Raw genomic sequence first — 16,825 nt, forward strand, 5'->3', positions numbered from 1 at the left:
ATTAAATCAAATTTTATCAAATTAAGGTATCAAATTGTAATTTTACCATCTACTAACATATAATTTTATAGATTTTAGAGGTGTTTAAAGAGAAATTTTAAATTTTAGAGGGTCAACCCCTTACCTGCCCTTGCTCTTGCTGCCACCCTTGCGGTCAAATTACAATTCTAATCCCTTATAAATGACCAAATTAAAAACTAATACAAGAGAAATTTATGCTTTGGCTCCAAAAAATGAAAAGAAATTCTATTTAGGCCCTTCTAAAATGATAAAATCTATATTTGGTATCTCAAAAGTTTATAATTTAATTTTGGCCCCTAAAATAATTCTAAATTCACTCCCGCCTGTAGATGGGCTTCAAAAAGAGTAAAATTATAAATTTATCTCTTCTAAAATTATAAATTATACAATGACAAATTTATAATGTTAACTCCCCTCAAATTTTCTTTTACTAACTTGGCCTCTTAAATGTCCCACAGAAAGGGATGTAGAACAATGGGGATGGCCTTTTTTTTTTTGTAAGGAAACAGTTGCTTCTGCTGCATCAAAAAGTTGTAGAATAAGGTGGCCACTCTATGCATGTTTTTCCTCGTGATCATCTCAACTAAGAAACACCTCTTATCTCCATCTCTCATTAATTATCATCTCCTCTTTGCCAATTCATCACTACCTTTCCAATATATTCTCCTTTAATACACATATATCTAAAACATACGTTAAAGAAGATATTTTAATGATACAAACTTCCATCCTATTCAAGATTATAATACTAACTTTTTCTTCATCAAACAATAAAATTATTTTATCTTTTCACCGGCAAAATGAAAAAGGTTACAAGGGAGTGGACTAGTATTTGGAAAAAGATGGCTTACCAAAAATGAAAGAGAGAATAATTGCCATAGTTTTCAAACTTGGGAGTTGGATGCACATTAAAATATTTTGATACTCTTTTGGGCTTATTATTATTATTATTATTATTAACATATATAATAGTGATAACAAGCAATTGCTGATGTTATAATAAGATAAAGATAAATGTATTTGAGGTATTGAAATCTGTATATTGTTAGTAAATCAGTTTCATTTAAAACTTTTTTTGAAATGATGTGATCTTATTTAATTTTATTAATAATATATAAAGTAGATAAAAGATGATATATAATTTGAGTGGAGAATGATGTTAAAAATATGTTGTCAAGACTTAAGACATGATGATGATTGGATGGTAGATTACTCGATAACTAAGCCTGTATGAAAAATTCTATAATAAAAGGTGGAAGTCCAAATGGAAAGTGTAGAAACAAAGACTTCATCAATGCCAGCCTGCCTTTGTGGATCTCTTCCTTTTCTTCTCCTTCTTCTTCTTTATTCCCTCTCTTGACAAATTCTTCGATGTTGGAATGAAATGGAAACAAGACATTTCATTTCATTTCTAAGCTCTGGGTTTGTTTTTTCTTGTTCGTAATAAACAATATAATAGTACTTAAATCAAGAAACAAGAAACTAAAACCGATTGGTATAGCGGCATTTTGATGTGCTTTAATGGGGAAGTCAAACAAGTGTAAAGCCAAGAAGCAGTCGTACATTTCTGTTCCGTCTCAGATAATCACCTCGCTTTCTTCCTCTTCTCTCCAATCTCTCCTCCTTTCTCCAAAGAAGGCACACCTCAACAGCAGCTTCTTTGTCGGCCACAACTACTCATGCAGACGCCCCAGGGTGTGCTTGTCGGCTCTCTTTCTCTTTGTTCTTGTTGGCTTGTTGAGGTTGGGCTGGAACGTTAACACTTTGGTTCTATGTTCCCAAAGTTTCGGTTCCAACACTGGCAAAGTTGGTGAAAGAGACCACCAAGTCTTGGTTACCAGCCAATTACATAGTCCTCGGCCTTTGCATTTGGAAAGTGAGTTTTGGAAGCAGCCTGATGGGATGGGTTACAGGCCCTGTTTGGAGCTTTCTGCTAAGTATAGAAAAGCAAGGGAGGCCATTTTGAATGGCAGAAGCAAGTACTTGCTGGTGGTGGTTTCGGGTGGCATGAATCAACAGAGGAATCAGATTGTGGATGCTGTTGTTATTGCTAGGATTCTCGGTGCTGCTTTGGTTGTTCCCGTCTTGCAAGTCAATATCATCTGGGGTGATGAGAGGTAATGTATCATACTTATAGATAAAAAGACATATATGCTCAAGCTTCATTACTAACTAACTGTCAATATGATGCTTTTCTGTGGTTGCAGTGAATTTTCTGATATATTCGATTTGGGTCATTTCAAGAGAGTTCTAGCCGATGATGTACGTATTCTATCCTCATTGCCTTCTACACATGTAATGACAAGGCCAGTAGTGGAGAACCGTACTCCACTTCATGTCTCACCTCAATGGATTCGTTCACGGTATCTCAAGCGGGTATGCAATCATGTTCATGCCCCCACATATTAAGCATTGTGACACATTGTGTTAAACAATAGGAGTTAAAAGTGTTTTATGATCAAATAGATGCATATTGATACGATTCTCTTTGTGCAAAAGATAAACAAGGAAGGACTTTTGCTTTTACGAGGTCTGGATTCTAGGCTTTCTAAAGGTCTTCCTCCTGATCTTCAAAAGCTTCGCTGCAAGGTACTTTGCGCTGTTCTTTACCAAGTTCTTTTTCTAGAATTATATGCAATTCTAATGTGTTGATTATTGATTATCAGGTGGCATTTCAAGCATTAAGATTTGCTCCGCCGATCCTGGAACTCGGTAACAAGCTCGCTCGGAGAATGCAGAGCAAGGGACCATACCTTGCTCTTCATCTTCGAATCGAGAAGGATGTATGGGTGAGAACTGGTTGTCTTCCAGGCTTGAGTAAGGAATATGATGAGATAGTCCACAATGAAAGGAGAAGACACCCTGAATTTCTTACTGCAAAATCAAACCTGAGTTACCATGAAAGAAAACTTGCAGGGCTATGCCCCTTGAATGCTTTTGAAGTGACTAGGTAAAGAGCTAGTTCTCTTATGACTTCACCATGAGCTGCTACTTGTTTATTTTTTTAGTGAACAATCTTCAATATGTTGTTGTATACTTTAGGCTGCTTAAAGCTCTGGGGGCGCCCAGGAGTGCTAGAATATACTGGGCTGGAGGGCGACCACTGGGCGGAAAGGAAGCCTTGTCACCATTAACCAGAGAATTTCCCCATTTCTACAATAAGGAAGGTCTTGCATTGCCTGGTGAACTAGAACCATTTGCTAATAAGGCTTCTTTTATGGCAGCCATTGACTATATAGTTTCTGAGAAAAGTGATGTTTTCATGGCCTCCCATGGTGGAAATATGGGCCACGCCATTCAGGTATGAGAAAACAATCATAGACTTTACCTATGTGTATAGCTTTCATTCTTTTTTAAAAACTGAAGCTTGATTTGTTGATTTTAGGGACAAAGAGCATATGCAGGGCATAAAAAGTACATAACTCCAAATAAAAGACACATGCTCCCATATTTTGTGAACTCATCTCTCCCAGAAGCAGAGTTCAACAGGATCATAAAAGAGTTGCACCAAGAATCTTTAGGACAGCCGGAACTGAGAAGCAGCAAAGCTGGAAGGGATGTAACCAAGTATCCAGTTCCAGAATGCATGTGCAAGCGCAACAAAACTACATAAACCCACTCAAGGCTAGGAGGCTTTTCAACATGAACATGATACTCGCATTGCTTCACGCAGAATCGAGAGCCCTTTCAAAAGTTGATAGTCATTATGATGAATCAGGATTCTTTTAATTTGGAGCGGCAGAGCGTTAATTCAAGAGCGGTTGCTTATGCATTTTTTTTTGGTTGCATGGTAGGTACACTGTGTTTGCATTGCATATGTTGTGTGCTTAATGTATTCAAAGCAGTGTAGATAGATAGATAGATAGATATCTACTCATGGGAATACATTTTTTTTTTATTCTTTATAGGAAAATGTTTTTCTTATAATCAGAGTTATATCTTACCATTAGAAAAATTCATTTCAGTAACTATAAGTAGAATTAGCATTACAAAATATTATCGAACCAATAATTAATATATATGAACTAAAATCAAAATAAGTCTAAACAAATCTCTCAAAATTTATACCTTAAACTAGAATAATTTTATATTGAAAATCCATACTGAAACACGAGATTTCAAAGTTTTGGGGCCTCAAAAGATTTTTCTTTATTTTCTAATTTTCACCAATTTTAACTTTCATTTTTTAAGAACCGTTTTTTACCTTTTATTCAAATATATATATATAGCTTAAATGATAAAAGAGCCATAGTAAAATAAATGAATAATCAATTGAAGAAAACAACACCAAATAAGCCCTTAATTGAAAACCAGTAATAAATTAGGACTCCAAATTATGTTTTTCGTTGAAGCCCCTGGACACCGTTATCTTTATGTTAATTGGGTTGATGACATGATTGATTATGGATGACATGGCAATTGGAAATTATATTTAAAAATTAATATTCCTAAAAGAAATTCTAAAAATTATGAGAAAAGTGATAAAATTAGAAAACAAATAAAAATAATACTCTTTAAAATTGTAAGAAGTAAAAAATATAAAAATGTTTAAAAAAATTACTAGATATCCCATCGCATGCGTATGTGTCACGGGCCGCAGTTCAAAGCCTGTGACCATCGCACCAAATGCATCCAATGGAGGTCTATTGCTCAGATGGGGATCATTTGGCCTACGAGAACGGGCCCGATTCAAAGAGCTACTGGAGAAGCCTGTCAGATTGAAGCCCAGTTGGCCCGATAACGAAGACATGACAACTTAGTCTAAATATGGTAACTAATCTTAAAAGATAGGGGGAATCATATCTTGTAAAGATTAGATTAGATTTGATAAGGCTTATCTTGTAAATCCCTAAAATTAAGGGATATGGTTAAATCTCATCCGTCGATGTAAATATATCTTCACCGTCGGTTTTGGGGAGCTCAACTATAAATAGAGAGCTTCCCCTCAGTTGTACTCACTCTATTCATTGTTTCATTATTCTTTGTGAATAAGAGAAATAGATAGCATTTACTCAAACACTTTGCGAGCGTTCTTTCTGTTGTTCTTTGTTGTTCTTCTTTTGGCATAAATCGCTTCCGCTCTTATATTTGGTGCCTTGGAGGAGTTCTAAATGAATCCTCACTTGAGTTAAGCCTGACTTGGGCGAGTTTGGACGAACGGATCGCCTAAGGCCGCATGGATTGCGAGACGAAAGGTCTAGCCCCGTGACATATGTATGTGGAAACCATAAATTTAGAACATAAATATGTGTTTAAAAATAACATACAGTCAACAATGAAGCGTGCAATTTGAAACTAATTAATAATAACATATGAAATATGTATTATATTAAAATAATAATTAGATTAAATTGTTTATCATTGTGTTGTCATTAATATTAAGTCTAAAGGAGACAATAAAGTGTGCATGATAAAATTAAAATGTATAAAAATATCAAAATAAAACTTTGGTTGAGGGGTAAATTAAAGGTTTTGCTAACTCAATTGGCATAGACTAAAGTACCCTCAAATACAATAATTTATTTTAAATGCAAAGAGACATTAATGTAAATTTCCTATCTAAGTTGAGATTTGGTTGATGGGTGAAACTTAGGGGTGTTCAAACGATTAACCGAACCGAATTAGTATTAACCGAATTAACCAAACTTTTTAATCTTTTAACCGTTAACCGAACCGAATTTTTTTCAAAAAAAATTAACCAAATCGAAATATTTCGGTTAATTCGGTCAATTAACTAGATTAACTGAAATTTATATTTTTTTTTGTTAAAACAAGTATAAAACATATCAAAACAATAAATTGATAATGTTCATTTGACCGAATTATTCGAATTAACCGAATTAAAACTACATATAATTTGTATTATTAATTATTAAGTTTGGTTAATTCGGTTAATTATCCGATTCCGAACCGAATGAATCAATAACCAAACTTCCGGAAAATCATTAATTGACCTCTAACCGAACAAGATCAGTTAATCGACCGATTAACTGAATTAGATTGGTTCGGTCGGTTAATTCGGTTTTAACTGAAATTTGAACACCCCTAATAATACCAACTCAGTAAAGAGCTTTATAAATAGTATAAATAAAACAATTCAATTAATTCAAATATTATAACCGCAATTCAAGTAACTGCAAATCATGTTTAAGTTGTTACAACTTTCGGATGATTTGTTTGATCTAGATAATTTTGTTTAAAATCTACCAACAATTATAAATTTTTATATTTTTATAATTTTTATATTTGTGTTATGGATACATGTTTTATTATTAAAAAATCTAAAATATATAATAAAAACTCCCAAAATTTTGAAAAAAATCTAAAATTTCTAAAATACCTAAAATTTTCCCTAATATATCATATTTTTAATATTATTTTTAAAATTATAAAATATATAAAATCAATAAAAGTGTATGTCCAAAATGAACTTAGACAATAGATTAATTGTCCCAAATCAAAATCTAAACAACTATTTATCCAAATTTATTATGGATGTAAAATCGGGTAATTTACCAATAAAAGCCTTTTTTTAAAATTACGAAATAGACCCATTTTTAATTATTTACGGAATGGTCCTTTTTCGGAAAATCGCGTCACGTCGTAGCGAGATCTTGGCGTGGAAGGAAATCGCGCTCTCAAGGACGCGATTTCCTTCCGCGTCAGCATCTCGCGCTGACGTGGACGCGATTTTGGCCCGCGCATGAACAGTACCCAACGGTCAAAAAAATAAAATATCGGGCCCATTTCGATAAATTTTAAAAATATAGGGCTTTTTTGGTATTTTGAAAAAATAAATTTTGAATCTTTTTGTACTTGTATTTATTTTTTTAATCAATTAACTCTTCAATATTACATCAATAGCAACAAGTACAAAAAAGATTCAAAATTGTTACCAACAAGATTTGAACCAAGGTACTAAGGGAAAAGAGCAAGCATCTTAACCAACTAAGCCAAACTAGACCTGTCCATGGGCCAGGCGGCCCTGCCCGACGGCCCGCCCGAAATATGGGAGGGTTCGGGTAAAAATATAGGCCGAAATATGGGTTTGGGCAAAACGAGGCCTGTTTAAAAAGCGGGCAGAGCCTCGAGCACCACTTTTTGGCGAGGGCGGCCCTACCGAATATAATAAATATATATTTTATTTTATTTTATTTTAAATTTTAAAATACTTTTAAAATAATTTTTTATTTTTTATTTTTAAAATAATTTTTTAATGTTTATTTTAAAAATAGGACGGGCCGGGCTCGGGCTTATGATATTTTTCCCGGGCTGGGCCTGGGCAAAATTTTAGGCCCATATTTCGGGCCGGGCCGGGCCCGGGCCTAGGAGGCGGGCCGAAAATTTTTTCCTGGCCCGGCCCATGGACTGGTCTAAGCCAAACTAATTAATTGACATATTATAGAAATACTGTTATTATCTTAATTATATTACTTACGTTCTAACGATTTATCGGACCTATTACATACACGTGTCAAATCAGAAAAAATAATACAACAATTCTGTAAAAACAAATTCGGTGTTTACTTCAAATAAATAAGGAAAATAATGATTTGAATGTTTCAAAATTCAATTTTAAACCGAAAAAATCAAAATTTAGGGGCAAAAAAGGATCTTTTTCGATGAAAACTACGGCAAACCGCCTTCGGCTGTTTGTCAGCGCGTAGATCTCGAAAAGTTATTCGAAATAAAAAAATTGTCTCAATCGGACAACCGAGCCAAAAGTTATGGCCTTTCAAAGTTTTCCAAGCTAAAAAACATAAACTGTTCATCCACGTCAGCAAATCGCGTCCTCGTAGGCGCGATTTGTGTCCACGTAAGCAAAGCGCGCTGACGTGGACGCGATGTTCTGACACGTCCCCTGACATCGCGCTGACGTGGACGCGATTTCGGGGAAATGGCCCATTCCGGTAAATGACCCATTCCTGTAAATAATAAAATATCGGGCCCATTTCGGTAAATTTTAAAAAATAGGGCTTTTTTGGTAATTTGCCTTGTAAAATCAATAAAAAATAAAAAAAATCCTAAAAAATCTATAATATGTCATGTCATCAAGTGCCCACATCAACTCTCATGCCATCAATTTTCATATTTGTTTGCCATGTCAACTACTGCTACATTTGCTATCATGTCATTACATAACAGACTTTAAGAGCTTCAATAGAAAATATAATTTTGAAGGTTTAATTAATTGTTTTCCGAATCACAATGAAATCTTTTAAGGTTCTTTATTAGAGAAATATCAATGTTGTTAATATTTAAAATAATATTACAAAATAAAAGTTAGTGGGGGTAATGAACAAGGGTATGTGAAAAATTATTAAAATTGAATTAATTAATCGAATTAGTTCATTCAACCTTGTGGTGGGCTTGTGTTGTAATATTGTAGCAAGAGTTTTAATTATGGTGGACTTTTTAAGTTTCATGGTTTTTCCCTTTGCTTTAAGTGAGTTTTCCATGTAAAAATTTATGTGTTTTGATTTTATTATATTCTATAATATTGTGGTTGATTTACCTTGATTGTTGATATACCGTGTTATTGGATTTTCTATAATTATCAAATTAATATTTGGGAGTGATTATGTACCCTATGATTATCCACTAGGAAGTCTCAACCAACTACCTTAAAGCAACTTTATAGTAGCTCAACATCTCACTTACAAATGGGAGGAAGAGAAGATGGAATCCAACTTCCAATACATAAAGAAGTAGATAGAAACCTGGGCTCTTACCACTGTGCTTGGGCCCATACATAGTGCTCAGTGTATGAGACCCTTATAATATGCTAAACTCATATATGTAATGGTTGATGAGTAATTCGTGGCAATGGAACAACTATGTAACAACTCGTTTTCAATGAAATCGGAATAGTAGTTTCGAGACCACAAATTCGAGTCAGAAAGAAACTTTATTTTAATATTATTGCATGCTCTGCATTATGATAGGGATGACGTATGAAAATTTTGTTAAGAAAATTTTATCGATTACATGTTTAATTGTTAGAAAGGACTAAATTGCATAGAGTGCAAAAGTTGAATTCTAGTAGCTAGAGGGATTAAATAGCTATGGAATTCAAAATTTGATGTCCTTATAAGGCAAATAGACCATTAAGAGAAATTAGTAGATATTTATGATGATTCATCCATGGAAATTTAAGAAAAGAAAATGACTAAATTGGAAAGTGGAAAAATAAAATATGATAGTTAAATTAAAAGATAAAATATCATTTTATTTCATCACCTTCCCAAATTTTCTATGGAAACCCTAGCTAAGAGAAATAAATTCAAGCAAGCTTAATTGGGTAAGTAATCTTGTCCCATTTTTAGTAATTTTATATTTCGAGATCGTAATAATCTAATCTAGCTATTTTGGGGATCAATTTACAAAGTTATCAAAGTATTAAAATTTTTCCATGGATGAGTATGCTGAAATTTTGAAATTTATGGTAGAAAATGAAAGGTTGTTGATAGATAAACAGCTTTTGTAAATGAAATTTTCATGAAATTGTGATTTAGAGACTAAATTGGGAAGATGTAAAATTTATGGAAAATTTCTAATTTTTGTGAAATACATGGACTGTTATTGTTATATGAAAAATTTGGCTAGGCTTGGAATAAGGGTTAAATTGCATGAATTTCATTTTCCGAGCCTAGGGACGAAATCATCATTAATTAAAAAGTATCGGGGCAAAATGGTAATTTTGCCTAAGATGTGAATTGAATTGAATTGGTTATGAGTTGTATTAAATTGAGTTAAATTTACTCGTATAGATCTGGATAACTCAAATACGAAGATAGATTGTGGAAAAGAAAAAGTGTCGGATTAGTAGATTTCAAATACACGAACATTTGTCAATGTAAGTTCGTGTAACTAAATTGTATAATTATATGTTTGAATTGTATAACACCCCTAACCCTTATATGTCGCCGGAACAAAGTTACGGAGCATTACCAGACTTTTCAGATCAAATATGCGTATTATATAATCATCTAGCATACATATCATAATTTAATCATATTGTCCCTTTTATGAGCCCTCGAGACCCAAAATATGTGTTAGAAACAAATCAGGACTAAATCGAGTACTCTAGGAATTTTTCTGAAAACATCAAAAATTTTCAAAGAAATAGGGGACACATGCCCATGTGTTAGCCATGTGCCTCACATGGTCCAGTCACACACCCGTTTGTCTGGCCGTGTGGACTCAAAATGAACCTTAAACATCAAGTTTACCCTTCCCTGCAACCTTGAACACCAAACAACTCAAAAACCAATCGTTCAATCACTTTAAAACACGATTTAATACCTTTAAAACATGTCAAAACAATCATCCTAGTTTCCTAACCAATGTACCCTCATAGGTACTTCACATATATAATCAAAACAGTCAAATAAAACACCATTTAAGCCAATTCTAATTCATACCAATTTCAACCCAAATTTGCCTATATCACCCTCACTTATGCATAAACTTAAACATTCCATATTAAACCTCAACTTAACACGTATAATCATGTATATAAGTAACCAATATCATCTTATAACATCATTTACATTCACTTCCTAAAATGACAAGCATAAGACATTCTAGGCACATGCCGACACAAAAAAGAAATATACATCACCACGTTTTAAGTTCGGGATCGTTGATAGATGCTGAATCTGCAATCTAACTTTAACGTAACCTGGGCACGGAAAACAAATCGTACACTGAGTATAAACTCAGTGGTATTTCTATAATCCGAATGCTTAAAAGTAAAATAATATAACATACAATAACTATAGTCATACAATTATTCAATTCATAAATAAGGTATTTATAACACATTCAATTTTTATCATTTGCTATCCCAGATAGCTTTTCACAATATGAACACAAATCATTTGAACAACAATATTGTTCATTCATATTCAATTCATAAATACACAAATCATGTGTCTCTAACCATATTTCAAATCACCACTCAATATCAATCATAACACTATTTTATTCAATAACCCCTATTAACATGACACAGACTCAGATAGATACACGGATCCAACCAAAACATACCAGTTTGGCATCTAGTGCCTTATCGGATAATTCAAAACAATAAGTTGACACCCAGTGTATCATCGGCTACGCCGAAGTAAATTGGTACCCAATACCTTATCAAATTTATCCGAAGCAATGATTTGACACCCAGTGTCTCATCGACTCAAAGTCGAAGTATCCCTAAACTCTTCCAATCTTATGGTATGTGTAACAGTCCGATTTTAGCTAAATCAAAACAGTGGTTTCAGAACCACAAATCCAAGGTCGTAAAATTATTTTAATATTATTTTTTGTATTTACAGCATGTTATTTGATATGTGTGAAAATTTCGTGATTTAATTTTACCGATTGGTTAGTTAATTTGATAAAAGGACGTAATCGCGTAAAATAAAAAAAGTTGCATACTATTTGTTGAAAGTGCTCAATTGTTATGATTAATTAAATTAAAAGTCCTTATAATGATAATAGACCATTGGTAGTGTTAATGGACATTAATGGACATGCATAAAATTTTTATGTTTATTCATTAAGGGTAAATAGGTAAATTGAATATTATTATGTAACAATAAAACAAAAAAAACAAAACATAAATATATATATCATGCATGTTCATCTTTTTGTTGGCTGGATGTTGAAGAAGAGAAAGCCATTAACAAGCTTGCTAAGGTTGGGCCACTTCTAAGCTCAATTGTAAGTCCGTTTTTATTTTTATTTTATGATTTTTTACGTTTTTGATATCATTGCTTCGTATACTAGCTAGCCCGTGTCTTAATTTTCAAAATTTTTGATGATTTTGTGAAATGACATCGATGAATATTCAAGCTTTTTGTTGTTTCATGATGAAAAATAAATATTTGTTGATAGATTATTATATTTTATTAAGTGATTTTTGATAAAAATGCTAATTAGGGATTAAATTGAGAAATGTGTAAATTGAGTGATTGAAATGTGAAATAAATGCAAGTTTTGGGCTGCTAGGGACCTCTAATAATATTCGGCTAAGCATGGGTGTATTGAAATTTTGTGTTTTGTGATTTTATGAAATAAGAACTAAATTGTAAAAAAGTGAAACTTTGGGGGCAAAAACGCGCCCAAATGTGTGTTTTGGATTAAATTGAATAAAGTAGTGATTTAATAAGCTGAATTTGATATTATATAGATCAAGAAAATCAGAATTTGGACCAAAATCGGGGGAAAACTAAAGTTATCTGCTAAACGACTCGATTTGCCGTTTTAGCATCCCAGGTAAGTTTGTACGCGATAAATATTGTTACAATTATGCTTTTAATGCTTTGATATTGCATAAATTGTGTACACAAGAATACGGTCATGTTTAACGATAAATCGGCTATGTTTGGCACTTAATATGAAATTCGAGATAGCTTCGATTATTAATGGCACTTAGTGTGCAATTTGGAATAGCTTTGGCTATATATGGCACTTAGTGTGGGGAATTATAATAGCTTCGACTATGTAAGGCACTTAGTGTGTGGAATTATAATAGCTTTGGCTAGGTAAGGCACTTAGTGTGCAAAATTATAATAACTTCGGGTATATGATTGGTAATTAGTGTGTGAAACATTGAGTGTTCGATAATGTTACGAGAAGATTTAAGTTTGTTATGAATTTGTACAGGTATATACAAGTAAGTATGAAGTTCAAATAGAAAATGTTAAGATTTTGCTCATAAGTATGTGAATAAGCTTATGGAAGGTTTGATATTATCATGAGTTATACATTAAATTGTTCAAATTGCTGATTGTGTTTTATGAATTGTTGAGTATATTTAGTACGAACTTACTAAGCTTTGTAGCTTATCCTATTTGTTTTTCCTATGTTTTATAGATTTTGAAAGCTCGCGCGAGTTCGGGAATCATTCAGGAACATCATCACACTATCGATCGCTATTTCGGTACTTTATAAGTTTGTACTTTTGACTTATGGCATGTATAGTCTAGTTTCAGTATGGTACATTTTAATTAGTGTATATAAAGCTATGCAAAAATGGCTTGAAAATACTGTTAATGTTTGTGAATATTATGCTTTGTATTGAGCTCATTTTGGAAGTATGTTATATAGTATATAATTGTGTGATATTAAGGATGTTCAAGTATGTTTGCCGATTTTACTTCATAAGGTTTGGATATGGATATTACATTATGCTCGAATGTTTTTAAATGATTGTTTATAATTGTCTTAATGGTGACTGATTGATGCTGCCCAATTGTGCTACATATATGTTTCAAAGATATTAAAATGTGATTATTTCGCATGTTACTATGATATTCAAATGCGGCTGTATTAATGCTGTCCATTTTGAGCATATTAATGCTGTCCAAGTTTGAGGTATAAAGGCTGTCCAAAACAGGGTAGGTTACCTACGTTTGTATTATGTTGCATAGTAGTAATTTATTAATGAAATATATATACACAGATAGATGTTTTGATATATGCTCGGTATATGATATGTAACGATAAATGTTTGAAAGATGTTTTAAATATTTGATTGACATAAAATTTTGATTAGATAAATATTAATGAAAGGGTTGAAATTCAAAGCATGAGTTGAAATTGTAATTTTATTAGTAAAGTATGATTGATATTTGGTGTGGCTTGTGAATGACCTATGTTTTGACGTATAAACTGTTTTGATCATTAGGTGAGATAAATTAGGGTTTAAATATATATACATACACATGACGCATATTTATATTCAGTTATGGTACTTGGTTCATTTTGTTAAGTATGAGATTTTGATATTTAGTAATGCCTCGTAACCCTAATCTGACGACGGATACGAGCTAGGGGTGTTACAGCATGCCATCTATATTCGACTCAGTCCGATACAGTTAATAGGGTTTCAATTCACTTTTCTAATGCCACAATTATCCAATACTCAATTATCACATAAATCACAATTTCACATACATTCAATTCAATATAAAAAATGCTAACACTTACCTTATTTACTTACCATAAACATTTAAATCAAAATACAACAATTAATAATTAAATTCAGATTATAGAAATACAAACCAAAATTTCCGAGCTACTCTTCGTTGATTTTATCTTTTCCTTTCTTAGTCGAATTTTCTGGTACAGCGTTAGCTACGGAAATTAAAACAATAAAAATTCATCAATACAATACAATTTCACATTGAATATTTCAATTTTTATTCAACTTTTGTCTAAATTCCAATTTAGTCCCTAAACCGAGACTAACTTTATTTCTTCAAAACTAATTCCATATTTTCATTCAATTTCCACTTTAGACTAAATTCAACTCTATAATTTCACTCAAATCCCTAAAATTTGAAAATTTTACAATTTAGTCCATAATACTCAAAACTTATAATTTATTTTACAATTCAATCCTTTTTCATTTCTAACTTAAAAAATCTATCAATTTAATCTCTAATACTCTAATTATTCAACATAAACAACATTTAAAAAAACTCAATAATTTCTAAAATTTTGACATAGGTCGGGTAGTATTTAATACCGGGATTTCAAAAACATAAAAATTACAAGAAAATGGACTAAATTGACTAACCAATTGAGCTTTGAACAATTGAAACCCTAGCTTTCTCCTTCTTTCTTTCCTTTTTCTTTCTGTTTTGTTTCACTTTGGTTCTTTTTCTATTTCTATTTCTTTTATTTTGTTTTATTATACATTAATTTATTATTATATAATATAATATATATACTTAATACTTAAGGAATTTATTTTATAATATATATAATAAATTCACAAATATCTTACTTATGCCGCCTCATTTAATGCCAATGGCATAATTGCTTCTTTAGTCCCTTTAATTTTCTTTAATCTATAATTCAACTTTTACCCTATATACAATTTAGCCCTTTTACCTAATTACTCTTAATTTATGCAAATTCACCTAACCAAAACCTAATTAACCACACAACTAACTTTGTAAATATTTACTAATAAATATTTACGAGTCTAATTTACAGTAACAAAATTTTGAAAATATATTTTTCGACACCCGTGACTATCGGGTCGTTACAAATTGAATGTTGTGTATGTGTATTGTATAATTGACATGTATGAAATTGATCACATATCCAATAATGCTCGATAAATAATAATTTCCGCTTGGATAAATGAGGTCCGATGGATTGGTTGTGGTTCTGCATATGTTGCGGACACACACCATAGCTCTTATGAGTGTCCTGTTATTAGCCCTCTTGAGCTTCCCGTTATATGGTTCTTGTGAGCTTCTCGTTAATAGCTCTTCGGAGCATCCCGATCGGTTGTGATCCTACATTTGTTGTGGACACACCGCAACTCTTATGAGCATCCCGTTAAATGGCTCTTTGTGAGCTTCCCGATTAAAGGCTCTTTGTGAGCTAATTGATATGGCTCGCTTGAACTTTCCAATATATGGCTATCCAGAGCTTCCTGATTAATGGCTCTTCGGAGCTACTCATTATTAGCTCGTATGAGTTTTCTGATTTAGGCTCTTATGAGCTTTCTGTTATATAGCCTGGATAAGCTTCCCATTACATGGCTTACATGAGCTTCCCATTATATGGCTCGAGAGAGTGCTTCCCGTTTAAGTGTTCTTATAAACACCCCTGAATACGAATTGACGAATTACAGATTTGTACACTTCAAGTGTACTACCTGATGTCCATCGATATTTCATAAGGTTCAACGAGCAAAGTTCTGATATAAGTTAAGATAAGGACTGAATGTATTAATAATGGTATCTACTTGAAAATACATGGAAATATTTATATGATGAGCTCATCTTTATTACTTACTTGAAATACATTAGAAAAACATGACTAACTTGCTTAAGGATGTATATGTGTTAGGTTATTGATTAATTTGATTTGGATGTACTTTGTATGCTTATTTTAAATGAATATAAATGGTAAGTTTATTTCCCATTATACGAACTTACTAAGCTTAAAAGCTTACTTTGTTTTATTTCCTCTGTTTTATAGTGCTCGAAAGCTCATAAAGGTTGGAATCGGTTGGAGCAAGATCACACTATCCTTCAGCTCTTTTTGGTATAAATAACAAATTTTAATTAGAATATAATGACATGTATAGGTTAAATTGGTCAAATGTTGGCATATACATGTTTGGTTGTAATTAGCCATTGGAATGACTAGTGATGATATGTTTGATGTATATATGCATTATGTTGTATTATGTTTGGTATATGAGTGTGCTTGGATTGGTTTATTAGGTACAAACATACTTAATTGAGTATTTGATCAAAAAGGGGTAAGTTGGACATTTGAACATATGTGATAATATGTCATGCATAAATCTTGATTTTGGCTTGATTTAAATGTCTTGAATTGGTTGGTAAAAGTGTTGAAACATTTATGTAGGTGGAAGACAAGTTTGGTTGAGAAATAAAGCTTGGAAATGACCTTATTTTGTCCACACGGGCAGAGGCACGGGTGTGCGTCTCACACACGGCCTAGTACATGGGTGTGTGCTTCGGCCGTGTGTACACGTCCTGACACATGGGCGAATGACTTGGTCGTGTGAACCTTGCACCTTAATTATGCAAGTTAGTATGCTCACACGGCCTAGCACACGAGCGTGTGGCACGGCCGTGTGACTAAGTCAGTATGTAACATAATTTGGACACGGGCTGGAACACGACCATGTGTTTCACATCAAGTGCCCACACGGCTTGAGACACGGGTGTGTCACATGGCCGTGTGAGCCACATGCCCTGGCCACACGGGTGTGTGTCCCCTACACTTAAGGAAATTTTTAAAA

At 32.7% G+C, this 16,825-nt stretch overlaps 1 protein-coding gene across 1 annotated transcript; it reads left to right on the plus strand.

Moving 5' to 3' along the window:
- Positions 1–1,247: 1,247 nt before the first annotated feature.
- On the plus strand, positions 1,248–3,948 carry LOC105790562 (O-fucosyltransferase 20). Its single transcript, XM_012618226.2, has 6 exons — positions 1,248–2,138; positions 2,229–2,397; positions 2,521–2,610; positions 2,688–2,971; positions 3,064–3,322; positions 3,407–3,948. The coding sequence occupies exons 1-6, from the start codon at positions 1,543–1,545 to the stop codon at positions 3,632–3,634; spliced, it is 1,626 nt and encodes a 541-aa protein (XP_012473680.1). The 5' UTR covers positions 1,248–1,542; the 3' UTR covers positions 3,635–3,948.
- Positions 3,949–16,825: the final 12,877 nt, after the last annotated feature.

The sequence above is a fragment of the Gossypium raimondii genome, chromosome 8, assembly GCF_025698545.1.
Source record: "Gossypium raimondii isolate GPD5lz chromosome 8, ASM2569854v1, whole genome shotgun sequence".
NCBI classification, from domain to species: Eukaryota; Viridiplantae; Streptophyta; class Magnoliopsida; order Malvales; family Malvaceae; genus Gossypium; species Gossypium raimondii.

Bases quoted from the DNA above. Each gene is read 5' to 3' on its own strand.
- LOC105790562 (XM_012618226.2), top strand. From the start codon at position 1,543: ATGGGGAAGTCAAACAAGTGTAAAGCCAAGAAGCAGTCGTACATTTCT. The intron at 2,611-2,687 runs GTACTTTGCGCT...ATTGATTATCAG, and splicing joins TTCAAAAGCTTCGCTGCAAG to GTGGCATTTCAAGCATTAAG. The intron at 2,972-3,063 runs GTAAAGAGCTAG...TGTATACTTTAG, and splicing joins AATGCTTTTGAAGTGACTAG to GCTGCTTAAAGCTCTGGGGG.